General features: G+C 41.0%; 1 protein-coding gene across 1 annotated transcript in view; it reads right to left on the bottom strand.

Annotated features, from left to right (window-relative positions):
- LOC119410425 (adenylate cyclase type 3) overlaps positions 1–20618 on the bottom strand; it is a 117113-nt gene that overhangs the window by 44084 nt on the left and 52411 nt on the right. Inside the window, exons 3-8 of the mRNA XM_037677337.1 lie at positions 14837–14967; positions 14285–14396; positions 10143–10270; positions 8228–8386; positions 6645–6810; positions 2611–2730 (exon numbers count right to left, since the gene is read on the bottom strand). Of these exons, the coding sequence (XP_037533265.1) occupies positions 2611–2730; positions 6645–6810; positions 8228–8386; positions 10143–10270; positions 14285–14396; positions 14837–14967 (816 nt within the window). The remainder of the gene's footprint in view (positions 1–2610; positions 2731–6644; positions 6811–8227; positions 8387–10142; positions 10271–14284; positions 14397–14836; positions 14968–20618) is intronic.

Here is a 20618-nt window from a genome sequence, read left to right as displayed (position 1 = left end):
ATACATACATACATACATACATATATACAAATCAAATTACAAAAAGACTTTATTGATCCCAGAGGGAAATTAAATGTAACTCATCATCCTGGTTTCATTAAAGAGTTGTTCTAGATGCTGATGGCTGTGGGCAGGAAGGATCTCTTGTAGCGTCTGTCTTACAAGGGATCTGAAGAAGTCTCTGGCTGAAGACATATATATATATATAAATATTAAAATAGATTAATGTATATATGCATAAACAAATATAAAGTTCTTGTTGTAGGTTTTGGTTCTTTGTTAAAAACAAAAATTAAGGAGTATACAGTTTTTCTAAAACTACAGCCACTAAAAAACGCAGCATATGTGATAGAAGCACAGCAGCAGTGTTTGTTTAGCCATTTTTACACGAACCTGGTAAAAAGACATGTCTGTACATTAAACAAACAAGAATAATTATTAATCCATGTTTATTTTCAAATCAACACTTTAACGTTCACTTGTATCTAAGGAAGGCTGGGGAGGTAAAAAAGATTAAGGGGTGGAATTAGAATAAGTTACAGCTCATGAGGTACTCCATCAGAGCATCTCTGACACCTCGGCCCTGCTCTCCATCTTGCGGGACAGCGACCAGGACGGGCTGTGCGGCTGGTTCTGCTTCAAGTTCACGGAGGTCATCCATTTTGGTTGTGTGTTGTTTTCCAGCTCTTCTTCTAATACATGTTAGTGGTGCTTAGAAAAGAGCTTAATGTAGCACTACCGCCACCAGCTGGTAAGGTGCGTTGATATTAATAATCCGCCCACTAGAGGTGAACAATCCGCCCACTAAACGGGAACTATAGGCAAAGTGGAGACACAAAAATAGAGGCCCCACTAGAACCGGACACAACAGGCTACAACAAGAACCAGACCTGTGGATACCAGGCTTAACTATCTCTCGGACCGGAAGCAATGTGTTCAACATAATGGTACTTCCTCCAGTTATTTAACAGTCAACAATGGTGTACCACAAGGCTCAGTCTTAGGACCCACCCTCTTTACAATCTACATACATAATGTAGTAAAAACATCCCTGATACATTCATACATTTCTATGCTGATGACACAGTTGTTTATTGTCGAGCTAAAACTGTTGCTAAGGCTTTCCAGCTTTTGAAATCTGCATTCAACTACATCCAGACAGATTTGTTCCGCCTCAAACTTGTCCTAAATGCCGACAAAACCAAAGGGATGCTTTTTTCTAATAGGAAGTTTGTCCCAGCAGTTCTTCCTCCGATTTTATCCTCAAATGGTGTCCCCATTGAGTTTGTTGATTCCTATAAATATTTGGGTATCTTGGTCGGCACACATCTCTCTTTTAAGCTCCATGTGGAAAACTTGGTAAAGAAACTGAAAGTTAAACTGGGTTTCTTTTTTAGAAACAGATCCTGTCTAACCCTGAATGCTAGGAAACGCCTTTTAACTGTGACTTTCCTTCCCTCCATTGATTACGGTGACATTATTTACATGAACGCTCCTACAAGAACCCTGCAGATGTTGGATGCTGTCTATCATGGTGCACTAAGATTCATAACTGGCTGTGATTATCTTACCCACCACTGCACCCTGTATTCACTGGTTAACTGGACATCATCAACTTCACGCAGACTCTCTCACTGGTACATTTTCATCTTTAAATCACTTCTTGGTCTGCTGCCTTCATACATCTCCTCCTACATGTCTCTGCATGAGTGCAGCTATGGAGTGCACTCTCAGGACATTATTACCTGCAAAGTTCCCTCAATGAGGACTGAACTAGGCAAAAGGGCCTTCTTCTACTCTGCTCCTGTTTCCTGGAATATCTTACAAAAAGATTTGAAGCTCTCGACCTTGACCTCTCTAAGTGGCTTTAAGAATCTGTTGGACTCCTGGCAGGGACCAATGCAGACATGTTCCTGTTTTTAGTTTTCTACATTCGCCTTAGAATCTAGCAGTTTTTTTTTTCTTTGTTACCTTTTTCTTTTAGCCATCCTATTTGTTATAAAAAAAAGTGTAGTATGACTTTTTATAACTGTTTATTGTTGTCGCTGTTGTCCATTGTTATCATTTTTTGTTGAAATCTGGTCTCTCTTGTAAATGAGTCCTCGAGGCTCAATGGGATTTACCTGTCTAAATAAAGGTTGAATGAATCTTCAACACACACTCCCAGCACTAACAAAATCTCTGTTCAAAACTTTAGCACATAAGACAGCGGTGGATATGTATTCCTTTAAGGAATGCTGCTAATTGTATTAATCTTATGTTTTGGTTCTGTCACTCACAATTACTCGACATATATAAAAATGTTTAATTCAATGAAATAACTCTTGTAAATTTGTTTGGAATATTAAAGCCCCAGTTTGAGCAAACTTTCCATGATGGATGTTCTGTGAGCTTTTCAGCCCAACTTGGAACAAAATGTTAAGATTAGTCTCAGAGACAGACATCAAATTTCACTAATGTTTCCTGCAAAGCTGATGATAAATCTGTTTAAAAAAAGGTAAACCCTTCATGTCCTTGTCTTTTTTATGTTTTTAAATGAATAATCTTCTCAGCTCAGAGCTAAACAGATTGCAAATGATCAACAAAGTGAATTGTCTTAGCCATGCTCACCCTGGTGTCCAGCTCCTCTGGTTCCTCCGGTGTTGTGCAGGCTGTGTTCACACTGCCGTTACACTCTGTTGTGTTGATTAAAAGTGGGGAGTTTCCATTGGAAGAGGTTACAGACAGCTTCTGTTGTGAAACAAGCAAACAGAATGGAATTATAAGGCAAAGCTGACATTCAGCTTATTTATTTATCATGATTTCATTCTGTTCAAAATTAAAGCTTTCTAAAACAGAACAGTTTTCATAAAAACTCTAAACTTCCTTTCTTGATATGAAACTAAGACTATAAATAAACCAGTTCTTTCTATGGTAAACTGTGAACTTTGCTCTAATTTTAATCAATTTATTAATTATAAATTTTAATGACCTGTAAGTCTTATAAATGTTGTGATTTGTATACCTACAGTATGTAAATATTACAAAGAAAAACACTGAAGCAGTAAACCACATTTCAAACATTTCTTTTATCGTAATACATCATTTTTATTGTATTAGTAATGTGGGCGGCTGTGGCTGAGTGATTAGAGCAGCCGTCCTCCAATGGGAGAGTTGGGGGTTCGATTCCACCAGCAGTCACATGTTGAAGTGTCCCTGGGCAAGACACTGAACCCCTCATTGCCTCTGATGTGTGTTCCATCGGTGTATGAATATGATTAAGCACTGATTAGTCTTTGTACAGATCTAGTAAACTGAACCGTAAATTGAATGTGATTTGTGAGAATCGCAGGCCACTTGTGGCTCCTAGGATTCGCAGGCAGGATGGCTCAGATCTCGGGGAATACTCTCAGGCACGGACCAGTGGTGTCCACTAAATTTGGTCGTTTGGGATTCGTGAGGACTGTCATTCCCTGATCTGTTACGGAAGCATGACCTGTAGTGTACTTCCGGGTCGCATGGATCACCATTGTTTTATGAATAAAAACCGTCTTAATTTACTTAGAAAAGTATGTGCTCTATCTCTGCCGATCTTCATGTAGCTAATTTACGGCACTCGTATTTCTGTTATAAATCATGGTTAAGATGATATGCAACGCATTAGACCTGATCCCCAACCTGAGCTGAATGAGAAAAACCCTGCAAGATACAGAATAAATTATTTCCAACAGCGCTGCTCAATGGTGAAGCTGCATATTATTTTAACCATGACGTAAATATGTCAATGATTTTAATGGAGTGGAGTAAATAAGCAACAAGAAAATCAGCGGAGATAGAGTACATACTTTTCTAAGTAAATTAAGTCAGTTTTTATTCATAAACGGAGTTATACCAGTACATTTTCCTTAATCTAGCGTATTCAACGGCGATCTGTGCAACCCGAAGGTATTCCTTTTAGCGCATGCGTAAATGAGCTACACTATGGGTCGTGCTTCCGTAACAACTTGGGGAATGACAAGGACCAGCAAAGACTCAAGGCAGACATGAATCAATAAAGTTCTGCCTGTTCCCAAAACAAATGTTGTTTATCTGAATACGGCTCCCCGCCTGGCCTTGACAGGCCACCTTATCTCAATTTGCCAGGAGGCCCCATAAAGCGACACTCTGCCCCCTCCCATTTCCCACCGAGGAAGCCTGCAGTCCTATCAGAGGGACCCAGCTGAATAAACGTGTCATCTTTTCAGTACTCTTGGATTCTCTTTGGAGCCGTCCTAGGTTGACCTTGGCACGAGAGCACGAGAGTGTTAACGGATCTCACCAGAGGGAACTGGTTGATTATACCATTCTTATCAGAACTCCTACAGTGCTTCTGGAGTGTCCTTGACATGATCAACGCACTTGTCATCGCCCCTCTCCTATGAAATGTCTGCGTCACTATGTGTCTATGTGCAGGATGGTTTTTTTTCAATCTCAGGCCCTCTCTCCTTGGCCAAGGAGTAAGTTTGATAGGAAGTTTTTTTGCCTCCAAATCCTGTACGAGTCACTTTCATTATGTTTTGTCTCTCTAAACAGGTCCCACTTGTAGCCACTTCAAGGCTCAATGTGATTTATCTGTATAAATAAAGGTTGAAGGAAAAGAATAATAGAGTGATGTATGAATGGGTTAATGAGGACACAAATTGTGCTGTATAGAGCTTTGAGTACATCCATTTACCATTTAATGTGGATGGATGTAATGGATGTATAAATATAAAAGCTTATAACTAATTAGTTGCAGATGTTCAGGAAGGTGCTAGCTTTGTGGATCTCTGGTGTTGTACATACAATACGGAACAAACTGTTAATGATCTGCTTAATTCAAGATACATAAGCAGCTAAACGTGACATATTTCAGCATAGATTCACAATATGTTCAGCCTGTAACTACATGGTTCATCCTTATTCACCAAATGATTTTACTTTTAATTACTAACTAGTTCAGCAACTAACCAACAAACGTTCTGGCATTTGATCACCAAACAGTTTGACCTTTAGGCCCTATTTACACGGACACGATGGGGGGGAAACGTAGTTTTTTTTGTATGTTAATTAGAGGAAAAGATTTGCGTTGACACGGACGGATTTTGTGTTTACATGCATCCGGAGGAATCCCCCCCGCCCGACTGAATCCGCTGTAGTTACCATACCGGGTCATTAGATGGTGCTGTGAATTTTGTACCTTCACCTAATGCGCATGCGTGCTGCCTCAGCACGCTCCTTTCCTCTGGGCTAAAACTTCAGCTAACAACAATTTAACAAGTTAAAGCTGGATTTTGGCTGAACTTTGGATAAGAGTCAACAGATCTGATGCCAAGCGTGACCGCTTCAGCTCCACACCGGTCGCTGAGTGGACCAGAAATGAGTCGACGATGTTGGACTTTACTCCGTGATAATCAGTAGAGGATTTACAGCAGGTAAATCAATGTTCTTAATAATGTTTGCTTGTGTTTACTTTGATCACACAACAACCAACTGAATTTTTATTTTTATTTTTCCTGAAAGAAGAAGAAGCTGTCCTCCCACCAGGCGGACCGGTTCTGAACGAGGCTCGGCCCAGGTGCAGTGCAGGAGGACGTCGAAGAGAGAGATATTGGATGAACTATTTATTTATAATTTCCCTCATTTCTTTTATTCAGTCCATTCAATGTTTTAAGTTGCATTAATCAAAGGAGTGACAGCCTGAACGAGCCAGATGAACAATGTGGGACCAGATTCCAGGATGAAAACAGAGGAGAGTCCAGTTCATTAATGCAGTTTACAGCTAACTTGTTTTTAATAGTGTATTCAGTGAAATTATCAGTGTTTGTGTGACATACAGTTTGTGGTGTTGAATAAATAAATAAAAATTAAACCTGATGTCTTCATTTTCAACTTTAGTAACACGCAATGTTTAGCATCATTTTAAATTTGAATTACATAATGTCCAGATAGCTTAATTTAGTTCAGAGCTTCATTATATCTCTCACACCAACATAAATACTGTTTATGATTATTAAACTGTTATTATTTAGCACATTTAGTATGTTACAGTGCAGCGCGACGTGTGCACGTGCCTCGTTCTAAAAACAGCGACATTAGAACTGGATCAGACTGTGTATCTTCCAACACGGATGTTGGTCACAGCACCTGGAATCTGACGTAGATTAACTACGAGATTAAAAAATATATTCCATCAGTCGTAGTTCAGAAAGCATTGTGTCCGCCACCATGTTGATAGAAATATGCCATCTGTTTGACCGTGCGTGCGTGCGTGCGTGCATGTGGTTTAACACAAAGCCTCAGTGGGAGATGTTTACATTATCATCGGGCGGTCAGCGAAAAACCTCCACTCTGGAAGGTGGGTTCAGAAACCTCAGGATTCAAAAGGGGGGGGGGGGGGGGGGGGGGGGGGTGGATGTCGTGAAAATGAACAGCAGAACCGCAGAGAGAAAGCTGCAGATGCACTCAAAATACGCGCCGTGTAAACGGCCCCTTAGTCACCATTAGATATTGGGAAAAAAAAAAAGAAAGAAACTGTCCAGATGATCTGATTTAACTTTTTTGTACTCAATCCATAGAACTGTCATCCCTGGTTGCATGCAAATAAACATTAACATGTTTTAAATGTGTTAGAAAGTTTAACTGACCACACCACTGATGCCGTTCTTTCCCACAGGCCCTTTAGGAACAATCACCAGGTAGGTCTCAATCCCCCTCTCCCTCAGGTAGTCACAGCGGTCACCTCCATCTCCAGGCTCCACATCAAACTCTCCATGAAGACATTCCATGGTACTCTGTGAGATGTGAACCCGACTGATCCACACATAATAGGCAAAAGATTAGACAGACTTCGTGTGTGTGTTCTGCTCTTAAGTCCTTGTGTTTGCAGACCCGCAGAGCTAGTAGGACTGTGTCTTCTTCCTCTGAGATATCGAGTATCCCTGAAGACTCAGAAGGGGACTGGCAGAGAGCTTGGCAGTGAGTTTGTGGCTGTGCCAGCTGGGAGCTCAAGCTCACAAACTGCAGTTGTCTTCAGTGGAGGTACAGCAGATTTCTGACTGATCTTGGTGGGCTTGGGTCCCACATCGCATATAGGAATGATACAACACATCGCTCGAGTCTGCTTCTTCCTAGGCTCAAATGTTTGCCTATAGGGGACTGAGAGATTGTCCAAACCGGCCATCAGCCACCAGTGATTCATCAAGTTAACAGGCCCTACGCCTGTCTGGGGTACTGAGGATGCCAGCCACAGTTGCCTCTTTGCTACTATTGTTGATGCCATCCTTTTGTCTAGGCGTAATACTTTACAGCAGGAGACATGAAGAGTGCTATCTTCATTGTTCCTGACCTCATTTTGAAGAGGTGTTCAAGCTCCCTGTGGGCAGTTGAGCTACGAGCTCCACCAGTTGAATAGTCTGGTATGTCTGAAGCATATAGAAATAGAGGATCTATACAACATTCTAAACGAAACAGCTGGACTTCTATTCTGTGGCTGAAGACATTTCACTTTCCCATCTAGTAATGGAGCTTTGAGCACTAGCAGCAGTCACTTGAGCTAAGTAGATTCCTTCCATCTGAGCCATGGAAAATCTAGTTCTTGGAGGGAAGTGTCATGGAACGGTTTACATCATGGTTGGATGATGGGACCAAATACGCTGCCAGTGATGGCTCCATGATAGGAATATTGACCAGTTTAGCTTTTTTGTGCTGTACAGATCCAAATACTGTCCATAGTCCAATAATGTGACATGGGTAGACATGATTATGTTAGCACCGCAGCTAAGTCTGGGAACATGTGCAGGTGTTTATTTTACCTCAGAATGGAGGTAAAATGTCACAAACTACAGTGATTTCTGAGCAAAAAAGGGATAGGGCAACTACACATTCAGTTTGCTGGCTGAATGCTAGTACAGAGACAAAAATGACACTGTCCTGGCCCACAGATACAGCAGCAGCAGCGCGGACTCCTTTTTTATGTAAACAACTAGTTTTAGCTGTCACCAGTAAACTGGTTGATCCACTATGTAAAGGTGCTGCTTATAAGACTTGTAGCTCCTCAAACTGAAGAAGTCTTTTGGATAAAAGACAAAACCTTTCAACAAACAAGAATCTGTCCAGAGGACCTAACAACCTTGTTAGATTTATCTACCTGGATTATTGAGCATGCATCAGGACACGTGCTAAAAAAATAAAGTTTAACTTTTAGCATTTGGGCAAAACTTGTTCTTACCCAGGAATACCTCCAGCTTCCATTTTATTGGCCACAGTGACGTCTGTGGACCAGACATCGTACTGCCATCGTTTCTGGCCCAGAACTCCTCCTAGGACCGTACCACTGTGCACTCCCACTCTCATGTCCACGTTAGTCTGGGTTTTCTCTCGCACATACCTATGATGAACAAAAAGCTGAAGGTAGCAACAGCTTGAAATGACAGCACATAGAACTAAGTCTCTTTTTCCTTCCAAAATTACAAATAAGGTCAAGAGGTGGTCACAAGCCTCTCCAACCTTATTACTGCATAAAATATATTTAGCCACATTTCATATACAGTAGTCCCTCGCTGCTTTGCGGTTTGTTTATCGCAGACTTGCTCTATTGCGGTTTTTCAAAGTAAGACTGGACATGACACACAATTGGCTGATTTATGGATGAGCCGCACGATAGTCATGGAATTTTGTGCATGGAAAAGTGAGCGTGGCCGAGAGCACTGGCAGGTAGCAGAGTGCAGCCATAGCAGGGAGATGAAATCATGACATTCTGTGCTCTTTTAGAGCGTTTAGAGTACAGAAACATTGTTTAGAATATTGTAAGAGTGTGGGATGGGTTTAAAACACCTTTATACATATACTGTATATATATATGTATATATATAAATACTAAAATAAACTACTACTTACTACTTGTACTAATATTCCTACTTCGAGATTTTTCACTTATTGCATGGCTTCACTTTACATATCCCCTGCAATAAACGAGGGACTACTGTACTGTATATTTTTACTTGTGCACGTTTGGTAAATCTTTGCATCTATTATGCATTTCTTTTGCAAAATACTAAGAAATCAGGATGATTAAAACTATTGCAAAAACGTGAAGTAATAAATACTAGTATGCTGTATGGTTCGCACTGAGCATGATGTGACACCACACAAGCCACAGAGGACATCTTGGGATTAAATAAAAAGTATCTCAGCTGCTGGCTGATTAAAGATCATTTTAAAAGAATCTTTGGGAATGTTCTGAAAAATATGGTTGTTTTAATTCTTAGTTTTGTTTAGCTTTCAACGGTTTTAATGAACTGTTTAACAAAATCCTTCTCAGTACCACATCTGATTTTATTAATCAAACTGGATTAAAGGACATTATATGGGTGGGTTTCTTTATGATATATTTGTTCTAATTGTTTTTGGACCCATTGTGGTCACTGCAAGATATACAGTAATGTGCTGTCAAAAAGAGGACTACAGTCTGAGCATAGACCTTTGGGTAAAAATCTTCAGTCTTTGTGCTGGCACTAAGCTCTGTAAAGTCACAAATGATTTTAGTTATATGTGCCCTCTCTTCTCTTGTAGTACTTCTGTCAGGAAATTGAACTTACCGGTAATCAAGCAACAAAACTACAAAAGAATGATTCAAATACTTCTGAACAATGTTAATGTCAAGAAAAAATATATTTAGATGTCTGAATGTATTACAGTCAAATCACCTGAAATGAATTTGTAGCAACAAATCTAAACTGCCTCTGTGAGAAACTAAAATATGCATCGGGACTCCTCAGGGATGTGTACTCAGATGTTTTCTCTTTACTCTGTTGCCACATCAGTCTACTTCCAAATTTAGCACAAACGAATTAGGAAGACCATGTCTACACTACCAAGATACTTTTAAGATGAATACTGTCTGCTGCATTTGCTTCCCGCATCCACCCACAAACACAAAGAAGCAATCATTGTTGGAAATGGTTAGGTTAAAAAAACAGGATTTAATCCATCAACATGCAGTGAAGAAATTTCTAAAATATAGTAAGAAGTTATTGTATTACAAGATATGTTATAGAAGCACCAAATAGAAAAGTTTTAAACATTATTTAAATTTCAGACTACAAAATAAAAAATAAAAGACAGACATGGTTGTGTACGCTTACGAGATAGCTTCCACCATGGCCAGGCCCATCATGATGGAGCAAGCTGCATGGTCCTCTCTGTAGGTTGGAAGACCACAGATGCAATAGTAGCAGTCTCCCAAGATCTTGATCCTAAGCTGGTGATATTTCTGTGAAGATATGGGACATTGGGTTGGAAATGCACCCAAGAATGTACAAAGAGTGAACGATACACTGCTTTTGTTTGTTCTGTAGTTTCAGATAAAAAAAGCTTAGAAAAGATATGACTGATAAGGGCTTTTGTTCTGTTCTATTAGACCAGAAAAACTTTTTGTTTTTAAATCTGCTCTGACCACAAACCTGTGTATTACTGTGTGTATTCATTATCTGACTTGTCCAAGTCACAAGCCTTAAATTTTAATTTTAATCCTAAACAAGAAGTTTAACCAAATGTATATTTTATTTACAGATTATTTATAATGTGTTTCCATTAAGTGTTTTTTTTTGTTGACAAAACAAGTAGTAACTGAACTTATTTATGATATTTGATTCACTGATATTTCACAGTAAATATCAACCCAGTACCACAACAAAATTATTGTTGTTTTTTTACTGTACCAAACACCAATGTCATATTGAAACAATACCTAATAAATAAAACACATTTCCAGTAAAACGGTTATTTTAAAGTGACACTGTATGAAGCCACACGTTTTCTGTTTAAATAAATAAAAATATCTGTAGGTAAGTTTGTTTTTACAAACATACATAAGACTGAACAAAAACCAGAAAGATGTAATCCTTACAGATAATTCATAAACTTCATTACATAAATAAGAAAGAAGAAATTTTATATTTTTGTGTAAAGTATGTATTTTCTACGCATTACTTCCTTTCGTGCCTTTCCTGCTACATAGCATATTGTTTCAGTACCTATACCTGCTGTTTAGAAGGAAAACGGTCATGAATGCAGCGGGTCTGAAGTGACGGTATAAATTAGGGATAGACCTATGACACATTTTAAACTTTAACAATATTTGTCACTTCACACATCAGCCCATCCATCCATTATCTGCCTCATGTTGTCATTTGAATTGTGGATGTGCTGCAAATGTGAAGAAAACTTCTTTCCACCTGGACCACAGAGTGCACCACCACAAAATAATCATAGTAGTGCACACGTGACAGTAGAGCTGGTTAGTGGGGGGAAGGCATCAGCTTTAGCCCTTTAGCTTTTGAATTATCTCCAGAGATGATATACTAAACATCACAAGTTGATCACGTTTGACTGTTTCATCCCATATCCATGCAAGGATGGACAAATTATAACTTTATAGTCATATATTATAACATTTTAGCCTAGACTCCTTGTGCTCTGGTCTTCACTACAACTTATCACCCTAGAATGCATTGTGCATGTAAAATAATAAAGTAAAAAAAGTAATTCAAATATATAGTTTTTAAAGTAATTAGGTGTTTTAACGTCACAATTAACAACCTTTGGTGGAATAAGGGAAAAACATAATAATGCCAATATGTGCAAGTAGTCAGAAATTCCTTTAAACTGGAGGTATTCCAATTTTTCTGTCAATAATAATTGTATTTATAATAGAATAAATACAGCATGATGTGTGTGCATCCTCATTTTTAAGGCGTTTGTAAATCTGATTCTGTCGGACTACGTAAACATCACTGCACATCACTGGTACTAATAAATGCCATTACACTTCCTACAATTACTTTGAAATATGTTTAAAAATCAGAGGAGCCTACTTTTTTTTGTTAATTACGTAAAAAGAGTCAGGAGAGCAACAGTATTTTCCAAAAGTCTCTGTTGTTGAATGGTGAGATAGTGAAGTAGCTTGAGCTCAGACTGATATATTCCCAGAATCCTCTCCTGCTTTGAACTCAGGATTGTGCCATTTCTTTTTTGGATGTTTTATCAAATTGCTTGCATTAATAATGCATTCTAGATTTTTTTCATCCTACTGGCATCTTTTTGAATCATAATTTGCAGTCCACTGCATTTGTCACCGTTGTTCACTCTGAAATCCCTCCATCCTGTTGACATTGCTGCTCCTCTATCGCCTGGCTGTTGAAGTGAAAGAAGAACATGAGAAAAGTGGCAACATCATGGCCTATGAGGGTAATTTAATGAGTGATTTTTGCTACTTGGAAACACCACACTAATGAGTTCGGATCCTAAATAATGTTAAATTGTTTAAGTACAGGGTCTATCCTGATGAAACATGGTCTTTCTTTTCACTGCTATGCTGACGATTGATTTCATTACAACCTGACTAGATTACTATAACATGCTTTATGTTGGGGTCAGTCAGGTCAGGTCTCCCCTTCACATCTCCAGCTCGTCCAAAATGCTGCAGCTCGGCTCTTAAGAGGAACTTGTAGATTTGATCATATTTCACCAGTTCTGTTCTCCCTTCACTGGCTCCCTGTACGTATCAGAATAGATTTTAAATTTTTCAGTTACAGCACCTCCGTGCGTAAATGCAATCTTGTTCCTCCGTCCTCAACACCCCCACCCCCCTCCTCCAGAGACTCAGCTCTCTCCAAGCCAAGGAGCGTGTGAGTAAGCTGGTGCATGTGCTGCGGCTGGAACATCCACTCCACAGACTGGGCAATGTCTCCTCTTGTTGTACTTTTAATAAATAATCAAAATAAAAATGTGCAACGACGGGACTTTTATGGGCAGAGATTTGAGTTGCCAGAACACAAAGCCAAAATGAGAGCGTTCTCGGATCTTGTTCCGGCAGGATCCGACTCAAATTAACCACTGGTCGGTCCATCACCAGAGCAAACAAGAAGGGGCTCAGAGCTGACCAATGATGCAATCCCACCTCCAACTTGAAGCTATCTGTCACTCCTACAGCACATCTCACCACTGTCCTGCTGTCCTCATACATGTCCTGTACCAGTCTAACATACTTCTCTCTTACTCCAGACCTCCTCATGCAATACCGCACCTCCTCCCTCTGCACCCTGTCATATGCTTTTTCTAAATCCACAAAGACACAATGGAGTTCTTTCTGACCCTCTCTGTACTTCTCCATCAGTATCCTGAAATCAAAGATGGCATCTGTGGTGTTCTTTCTCAGCATGAAACCATACTGCTGCTCACAAATAGACACCTCTTGTCTAAGTCTTGCTTAACTCTCTCCCAGATCTTCATTGTGTGTCTCAGTTTAATTCCCCTGTAGTTACTACAACTATGTGCATCACCATTGTTCTTAAAAATGGCCACCAGCACACTTCTCCATTCCACAGGCATTCTCTCACCCTCAAATATTCCATTGAATATTTGAGTCAAAATATCCTGATGCATGCTCAATAATCCAGGTAGAAAAATCCAAAAAAGTTCAATCTGGTCCTCTGGTCCTTTGTTCAAGTTATTATAAAATATGATAAGTGAAATAAAGAAAAATTGAGCTACTGTAATTTATAATTGCAAAGGTCAAATTTTTTTTACTTAGTTTCAATTGTAAATCTCTTGTTTTTGATAAAAATATTTTTTTTCCAAAAGAAAGGCCAACAAATTGTAATTTGTAGTCAGGGTAACCCTATTTTGACTTGTGCACTGTCTTCTTTCAATTTTAGGTTACTGAAGGTGCTGGACCAGTCACTGTGGAGAGATGAGGTGGAACACCAGACCTGCAATGCTCCAGTCTGTAAATGATGCTCTGAAGTCTGGTAAGCTGCACGACATCATGCTTCACCGAAACGAGCTCGTTACCTCAACTACATAGACTGAACTTCTTGAGAACGTCGTCCAATGTATAATAATGCCTTTAAACATTTTTATTTGTTCTCTTGCTTGGTACATTATTTTTCTTTTTTGTTTTTGTTTGTTTGTTTAAACAATTTAAAACATGACAGTAATGTCACTGTTTAAAGGAAACAATTGCTCAATAAATTAATAAAATGCAACTTGTCGTGTTTGGGTTCTTTCATCTATGGTAGACATGGTGTGACCCATGTACTGGTTTTGATTTTTTGTTTTTATTGTAACTGACCTTCAAAAGAGATAGAGATTGAGATTTACAGCTTTGATTCTTTTTTTTTACAGATGTTATTAAAAATTATCTTAGCTTAAAATAAAAGAGGCAAACATTCTAAATGCATATCATGTTAGAACATCATTAATTATAGAATGCTTTAAAACTTACAGCAGCCAGTTTGTCAAAGCGAGCAAAAAGCTCATTGAGCAGTTTAACCAGTTCCTGAGCACTGCAGGACGATGACAGCTGCGTGAAGCCCACAATGTCTGCAAACAAAATACTGCATGACAACAAAAGACACAAACAAAACAACACATTACTACAATATGCTGCTGCAGTCAAGTTCTAACCTGTCTTTGAATCTTTTCTACTACTTATACATTTTTTTAACATTGAAATATGTCTTCAACTTTATGGCAATAATTACTCTTGGGGGGGAAAAGGACCACCTTACATAAATGCAAAAAATATGATTTATTAATATTTTTGTCTATCATACATAAACTAGTCCATTTTAGTAAGAGAATACTATAAAACACACGTATGTTCCCTTTTTGATATCTAATCTTAAGATGTAAAAATTGATGGTATCTTTTATGTAGCAGTGAGTTCTCTGAAATGATCTCAAAGATTTTTAAATTCCATTCTGAGAAAGCCACTGCTATCTGTGAGAAGATGACTCGCTCTGAACTAACATTCTACCGTTAGAAGCCAAGTTACCTGACATTTTCATGCCTGTACATGTACATAGTGTTGAACTGCTGCATCTCCTTCTGACTGGGCTCCTTCTTCATGTCCTTCAGCATCTCATCTGCTATGTGTTTGGGTAGAATGGAGAGCAAAAGACGTTCCTATGATGGACAAACAAAGGACAAAAAAACAACAATCATTAACTATTTTGTTTTACACATTATTGCACATGTTGTGTTTAAATAAAACCTTCCAAAAAGACAATGTTTCATTTCACTGTTATGCAGACAATGCACAGATCTATTCGTCCTTGTGTCTTTATGATCCCACATCTGCTAGCTACATCCTAAACTGGATTAAAAAGGTGAGATGCTGGATAATTTGAACGGTTTGTGATAGTAAGTCCATGATGGTGATTGTTGGTCCTCTAAAGCCTCTGTGGACACCATCTCGCCTCGAGCTGCTAGAATTTGATTGTTAAGCTCATGCCAGAAGTCTGTGCCACTTTGACTGTCAATTCCAATTTCCAGTCATCCATCTGTCCATTATCTTTACCCGCTTCTTCCTTTTCGTGTCACGGGGGTCACTGGTGTCCATATCCAGCAATCACTGTGTGAGAGGCGGGGGACACCCTGGACACGTCTCCAGTCCATCACAGGAATACACAGAGACAAACGAGACAAACAACCATTCACTCTAGGGACAATTTAGAGTTACCAATCAGTCTAACATGCATGTTTTTGGTTTGTGGGAGGAAACTGGAGTACCCAGAGAAAACCCATACATGCACGGGCATAACATGCAAACTCCACATAGAATGTCCCCCGGCCAGGATTTGAACTGGCGACCTTCTTGCTGAGAGGCAACAGCTCTACCAACCGGGTCAGTGTACCCTTCGTTCAGTTGTTTTTCCATAGAGAATCATTAATCAAAAAATGAAAAATTACTTGTTATTTCATTATTCCTTTTTATGTGGGATTCAAAAAATACAACACATCATTTTCTGCATTTTTTACTTTAACCTCACATCAAAAATCAAACTTTGGAAAGCTGTCCTGCACACTTATTTGATTTTGATATTTGTTTTCTATCAAATGTGTGACCTGGAAGTTGTTTGTGTGTGTGTGTGTGTGTGTGTGTGCGTGCGTGCGTGCGTGCGTGCGTGCGTGCGTGCGTGCGTGCGTGCGTGCGTGCGTGTGAGAGAGAGAGTGTTGCTTGCATATCGATGCCATGACCTGCCTGGAAGCACACTTGTCTTTGAGTCTTTTCATGCATGATGACAGACATCATCTGCCTGAGGACAGTAGACAGAAGAGTCCTTGTGCTGGGTGGGTGTGGTCCTTAATGATGCTGCATGCTTTACGCAGACATCGGCTATGGTAGATGTCCTGGATGGTGTGGAGACTGCTACCAGTGATGTCCTCTGCTGTTTGCACCACCCTCTATAGTTCTTTCCGGCTCTGACCGGTGCAGTTTCGTATCATCCTGCGATGCAGCCTGTCAGCAGGCTCTCCAAGGTGCACCTATAAAAGTTGGTGAGGATGCTGGTGTTCATACCAAACTTCTTTAGTCTTCTTAGAAAGTAGAGTCTTAAGTCAGGCTTTCTTGACCACAGTGTTTGTATAAAGTCCAGGATAGATCCTCAGTAACATGAAAGCAGAGGAATTTGAAGCTGCGGACCTGCTCCACCTCAGCGTCGCTTATGTAGATGGTGGCGTGCTGACCTCCACTCTGTTTCCTGAAGTCCACTATCTTCTCCTTTGTTTTGCTGACATTAAGAGAGAGGTTACTTTCAATTCAGTTTATTTATATAGCACCAATTCACAACAAAGTTGTCTCAGGGCACTGAACAGAAACATTCACATACATAAAAAAGTCATTTAGTAAAGTCCATCCATCCATTATCTTTACCCGCTTATTCCATTTTGGGTCACGGGGGTCGCTGGTGCCCATGTCCAGCAATCACTGTGCGAGGGGCGGGGTACACCCTGGACGGGTCGCAAGTCCATCACAGGGCCACATAGAGACAAACGAGACAAACAACCATTCACTCTCCCACTCACACCTAGGGACAATTTAGAGATACCAATTAGCCTAACATGCATGTTTTTGGTCTGTGGGAGGAAACCGGAGTACCCGGAGAAAACCCACGCATGCACGGCGAGAACATGCAAACTCCACCCAGAAGGCCCCTGGACCGGGGTTTGAACCAAGGACCTGCTCGCTGAGAGGCAGCAGCTCTACCAGTTGCGCCACCGTGCTGCCCCCATTTAGTAAAGTTCTCTAAGGAATTTTCCTGACATCAGCTGGTCAGGGATTTAACCTCGTTTCTGTAGGCACTCGTTGGTGATGAGGCCCAAGATGGTGGCGTCATCAGCATATTTGAGGATGATGTTAGAGCTATGCTTGGGGATACACTCGTGTAAATAATGAGTACGAGTGGACTGAGGACACAGCCTTGAGGTGTACCGGTGCTGAGGACTAGTGCGGAAGAGAGGTGACCGACGATTTTCACTGTCTGTGGTCTGTTGTTGAGGAAGTCCAGTATCCAGCAACAGATGGACTTCACCAGGCCCAGTGTGGTAAGCTTGGAAACCAGCTTGAAGGGGATTATGGTGTTGAATGCTGAGCTGTAGTCAGTGAAGAGCATCTCATATAGGTGTTTACCTTCTCCAGATGGTTGAGAGACGTGCTTAAAGCTAGTTGTGCTTTGTTTTGTGTGTTTTATATGTAGATTGTTGGCTTGATTCCAAGATGGCGGCGCGTATGGTTGCAGCGGCTCACAGCTCTCCCTTTCAGTGCTTTTTAATGTTATTTTTGTACGTCCTTTTTTCTTGTGTTTGCATTGCCGAGTGTATAAACATCAACTACGGATGCCAGACCCTTTTGGACATCGGTGAGCAGCAACAAATACCTGTTTTGAGTGACTTTCATTACACACACACAACATCCCAGACGACATAGCGAGATCACCGGGCTCTCCATGGATTGTTGTCGGGCCTGGGAGGCGGCACAGACGGAGAAGGGAGAGGAAGCAGAAGTGAGGCTGCAGGCTGGCGTTATGCTAAGGCAAGGATCACAACCTCACAAGCCACCTCTACTGAGCCTTTATTTCTCCAATGCCAGATCCCTGGTGCATAAAATGGATGATTTGGAATTACAACTCACTGGAAATCGCTATGTTCATGACTGCTGTGTTCATGACTGCTGTGTTCATGACTGCTGTGTTCTGATTATCACCAAAACCTGGCTTCATCCTGGGATACCCGATGCTAGCATACAGCTAGCAGGCCGCTCTCTGCTATGCTGGAACAGGACTGCGGACTCCAGTAAGAGCAGAGGTGGGGGGGTCTCTGTATTTATGTGCATGAGAACTGGTGTAACAACGGGACAATTATAGACAATCATTGTTCCCCAGACCTTGAGTACATGTCCATGAGATGCCGACCTTTTTTTCTACCGAGAGAGCTAACAGTTGTGATAATTACTGCAGTGCATATACCACCCGACGCTAATGTAAATACGGCGCTCTCTCTCCTGCTGAACACTATCAATGAACAGTAGCGGGCTCACCCCGACGGTGTTCATATAATTGCAGGAGATTTCAATAGGGCTAATCTGAAGACTGTACTCCCAAAATTCTACTAGCATGTCGTGTTCTACTAGAGGGGAGAATACTCTGGATCATGTTTACTCGAACATTAAACACGCATACAGAGCAATACCCCACCCACACCTCAGGCAGTCAGACCATCTTTCCCTCCTGCTCCCCGCAGCTTACACCACCCCCCAGATGCAGAGCGAGGCCTACAACAAAAACTGTTACAACCTGGCCTGGTAATGCACTCGATGACCTACAAGACTGTTTTGAACAAACTAACTGGGACTTATGTGAACATCAGGAAATGGAAACATACACAGGAACGGTACTGGACTACATCATCTTCCTTCCGGTGAGCGAACGCTGGCGCATCCTGGCTGCCGCTGCTCGTCGTGCTTTTTTGCTTTTTTCTGTTTTATTCAGTCCTTCCTGCCTTTTCCACTACACCAAGTCTCTGATCCGTCTCAATATCAGCCATGTGGTTCATTAGGATTTACCTGCTGCCTGCTCTGCTTTGGACTCTCCAGCTGCTCATCCACCACCACCCGGCGTCTGGTCTTCTCCATTACTCAGCGGTTGAGCTCCTTCGCCTTTGTTTCCTACCAGCCGTGCCACCTGTGCTCCCTCTTCAGGACATTGCCTTCCATCCTCGCCGGAGATACATTCACCGTGGCTCCCGCCGTAGACTCCACGCTGACAAGTCTAACCCCATAAACTCCATCTGGTCTGACTCTCACCATTCTACACGCCCCAATACTCTGGCCGCTAACAGTAATAGCAGGTTAGCTAGCCTAGCTCGGTCGGCTAATGCTCCGGTCGCTACCAACTCCTCCTCCGTAAAGTTTGGCCTTCTGAACGTTCGCTCACTCACTGGCAAAGGTTAGCTTATTCAAGACCTAATATCCGACCGTAAGCTAGATTTTATTTGTCTAACAAAAACGTGGCAACAACAAAATGACTTTTTCCACCTGAATGACAGGTGTAAACAAACCCCACACCAAATCCCACGAGTCCGGCCACAGAGGAGGTCTCGCGATAATTCACCGCGAGAACTGGAAGGTCACGCCGGTTCACACACCTCCCTCTCCCTCCTTTGAGCACACTGTGTGTCTACTCTCCGGCCCTACCTCCACCATTGTTGCCACTTTCTACCGTCAGCCCAAAATCAACAACTCTTTTATAAATGACTTTGCTGCTCTAATCGCCCATCTCTCAGCTCTTTCACCCAACATTATTCGACTTGGAGACTTCAACATTCATATGGATGAAGACAACAACCCCCTCACCAGAGACTTCACATCCTGCCTCGACAGCTGTGGCTTCCAGCAGCTCATTAACTTTCCAACCCACATAAAGGGCCACACTTTGGACTTATTATGCTGCTCTGGACTCTCTCCTCTTAACTGTTCTTCTGATGAACTTCCGTTTACTGATCACCTCATGATTTCATTCAGTGTCAATCTTACATTTTCTTTAGAGAAACCTCAACGCACTCTTTCCTTCCGTAATATTAAGAATATCAACCATGACATTCTTTTGTCTCATATTAAAAATACCATCTTCACCTTCAATTCTTTTAACCCAGATGACCTTGACACATTCTACAATAACAGCCTCACCAACATTCTTAACTCTGTCGCTCCTCTGAAAACACGGTCTGTCTCCTTCTCCAACTTTGCACCCTGGTTCACTCCAGAACTCCGTTCTCTGAAATCCAAAGGTCGGAGGTTGGAGCGACTCTATAAGAAATCCGGTCTCTTAATTCACAAGGAACTCTACGCAAACCACGTCATCCAGTATAAGGACAGTATTTCTCAAGCCAAATCCAGCTACTTCTCTGACATCATCAGTTCCAATGTTGGCAATTCAAAGACTTTGTTCTCTCTCCTTAACCGTTCAGTCTCGTCTCCTAACTCATTACCCTCTCACATGGTTTCCACAGAATTTTGCCCATTTGAACTGACGTTTTATGGTCTGAAACTTTTCGGTATCATTCATATTACTGTCACTATTTTCAGTTCTCAGATTATCTGGAGTCACTGAATCTTGTTAATACACCTGAATCTGCCCATCACTGTACCTTTCACTGTTTTTGGGTTCTGAATGATCACGTCTTCATTAATGTTTCTCATGATTCGATTATGGGGCTAATTGTCACACTGTTAACGCCTGCAATTACACATCAGTCACAAGAAACTCAAGAAAATGTCT

Source organism: Nematolebias whitei, chromosome 5, assembly GCF_014905685.2.
Source record: "Nematolebias whitei isolate Nwh7 chromosome 5, NemWhi1, whole genome shotgun sequence".
Classification (NCBI taxonomy): domain Eukaryota; kingdom Metazoa; phylum Chordata; class Actinopteri; order Cyprinodontiformes; family Rivulidae; genus Nematolebias; species Nematolebias whitei.
This window is presented reverse-complemented; position numbering and strand designations above follow the sequence as displayed.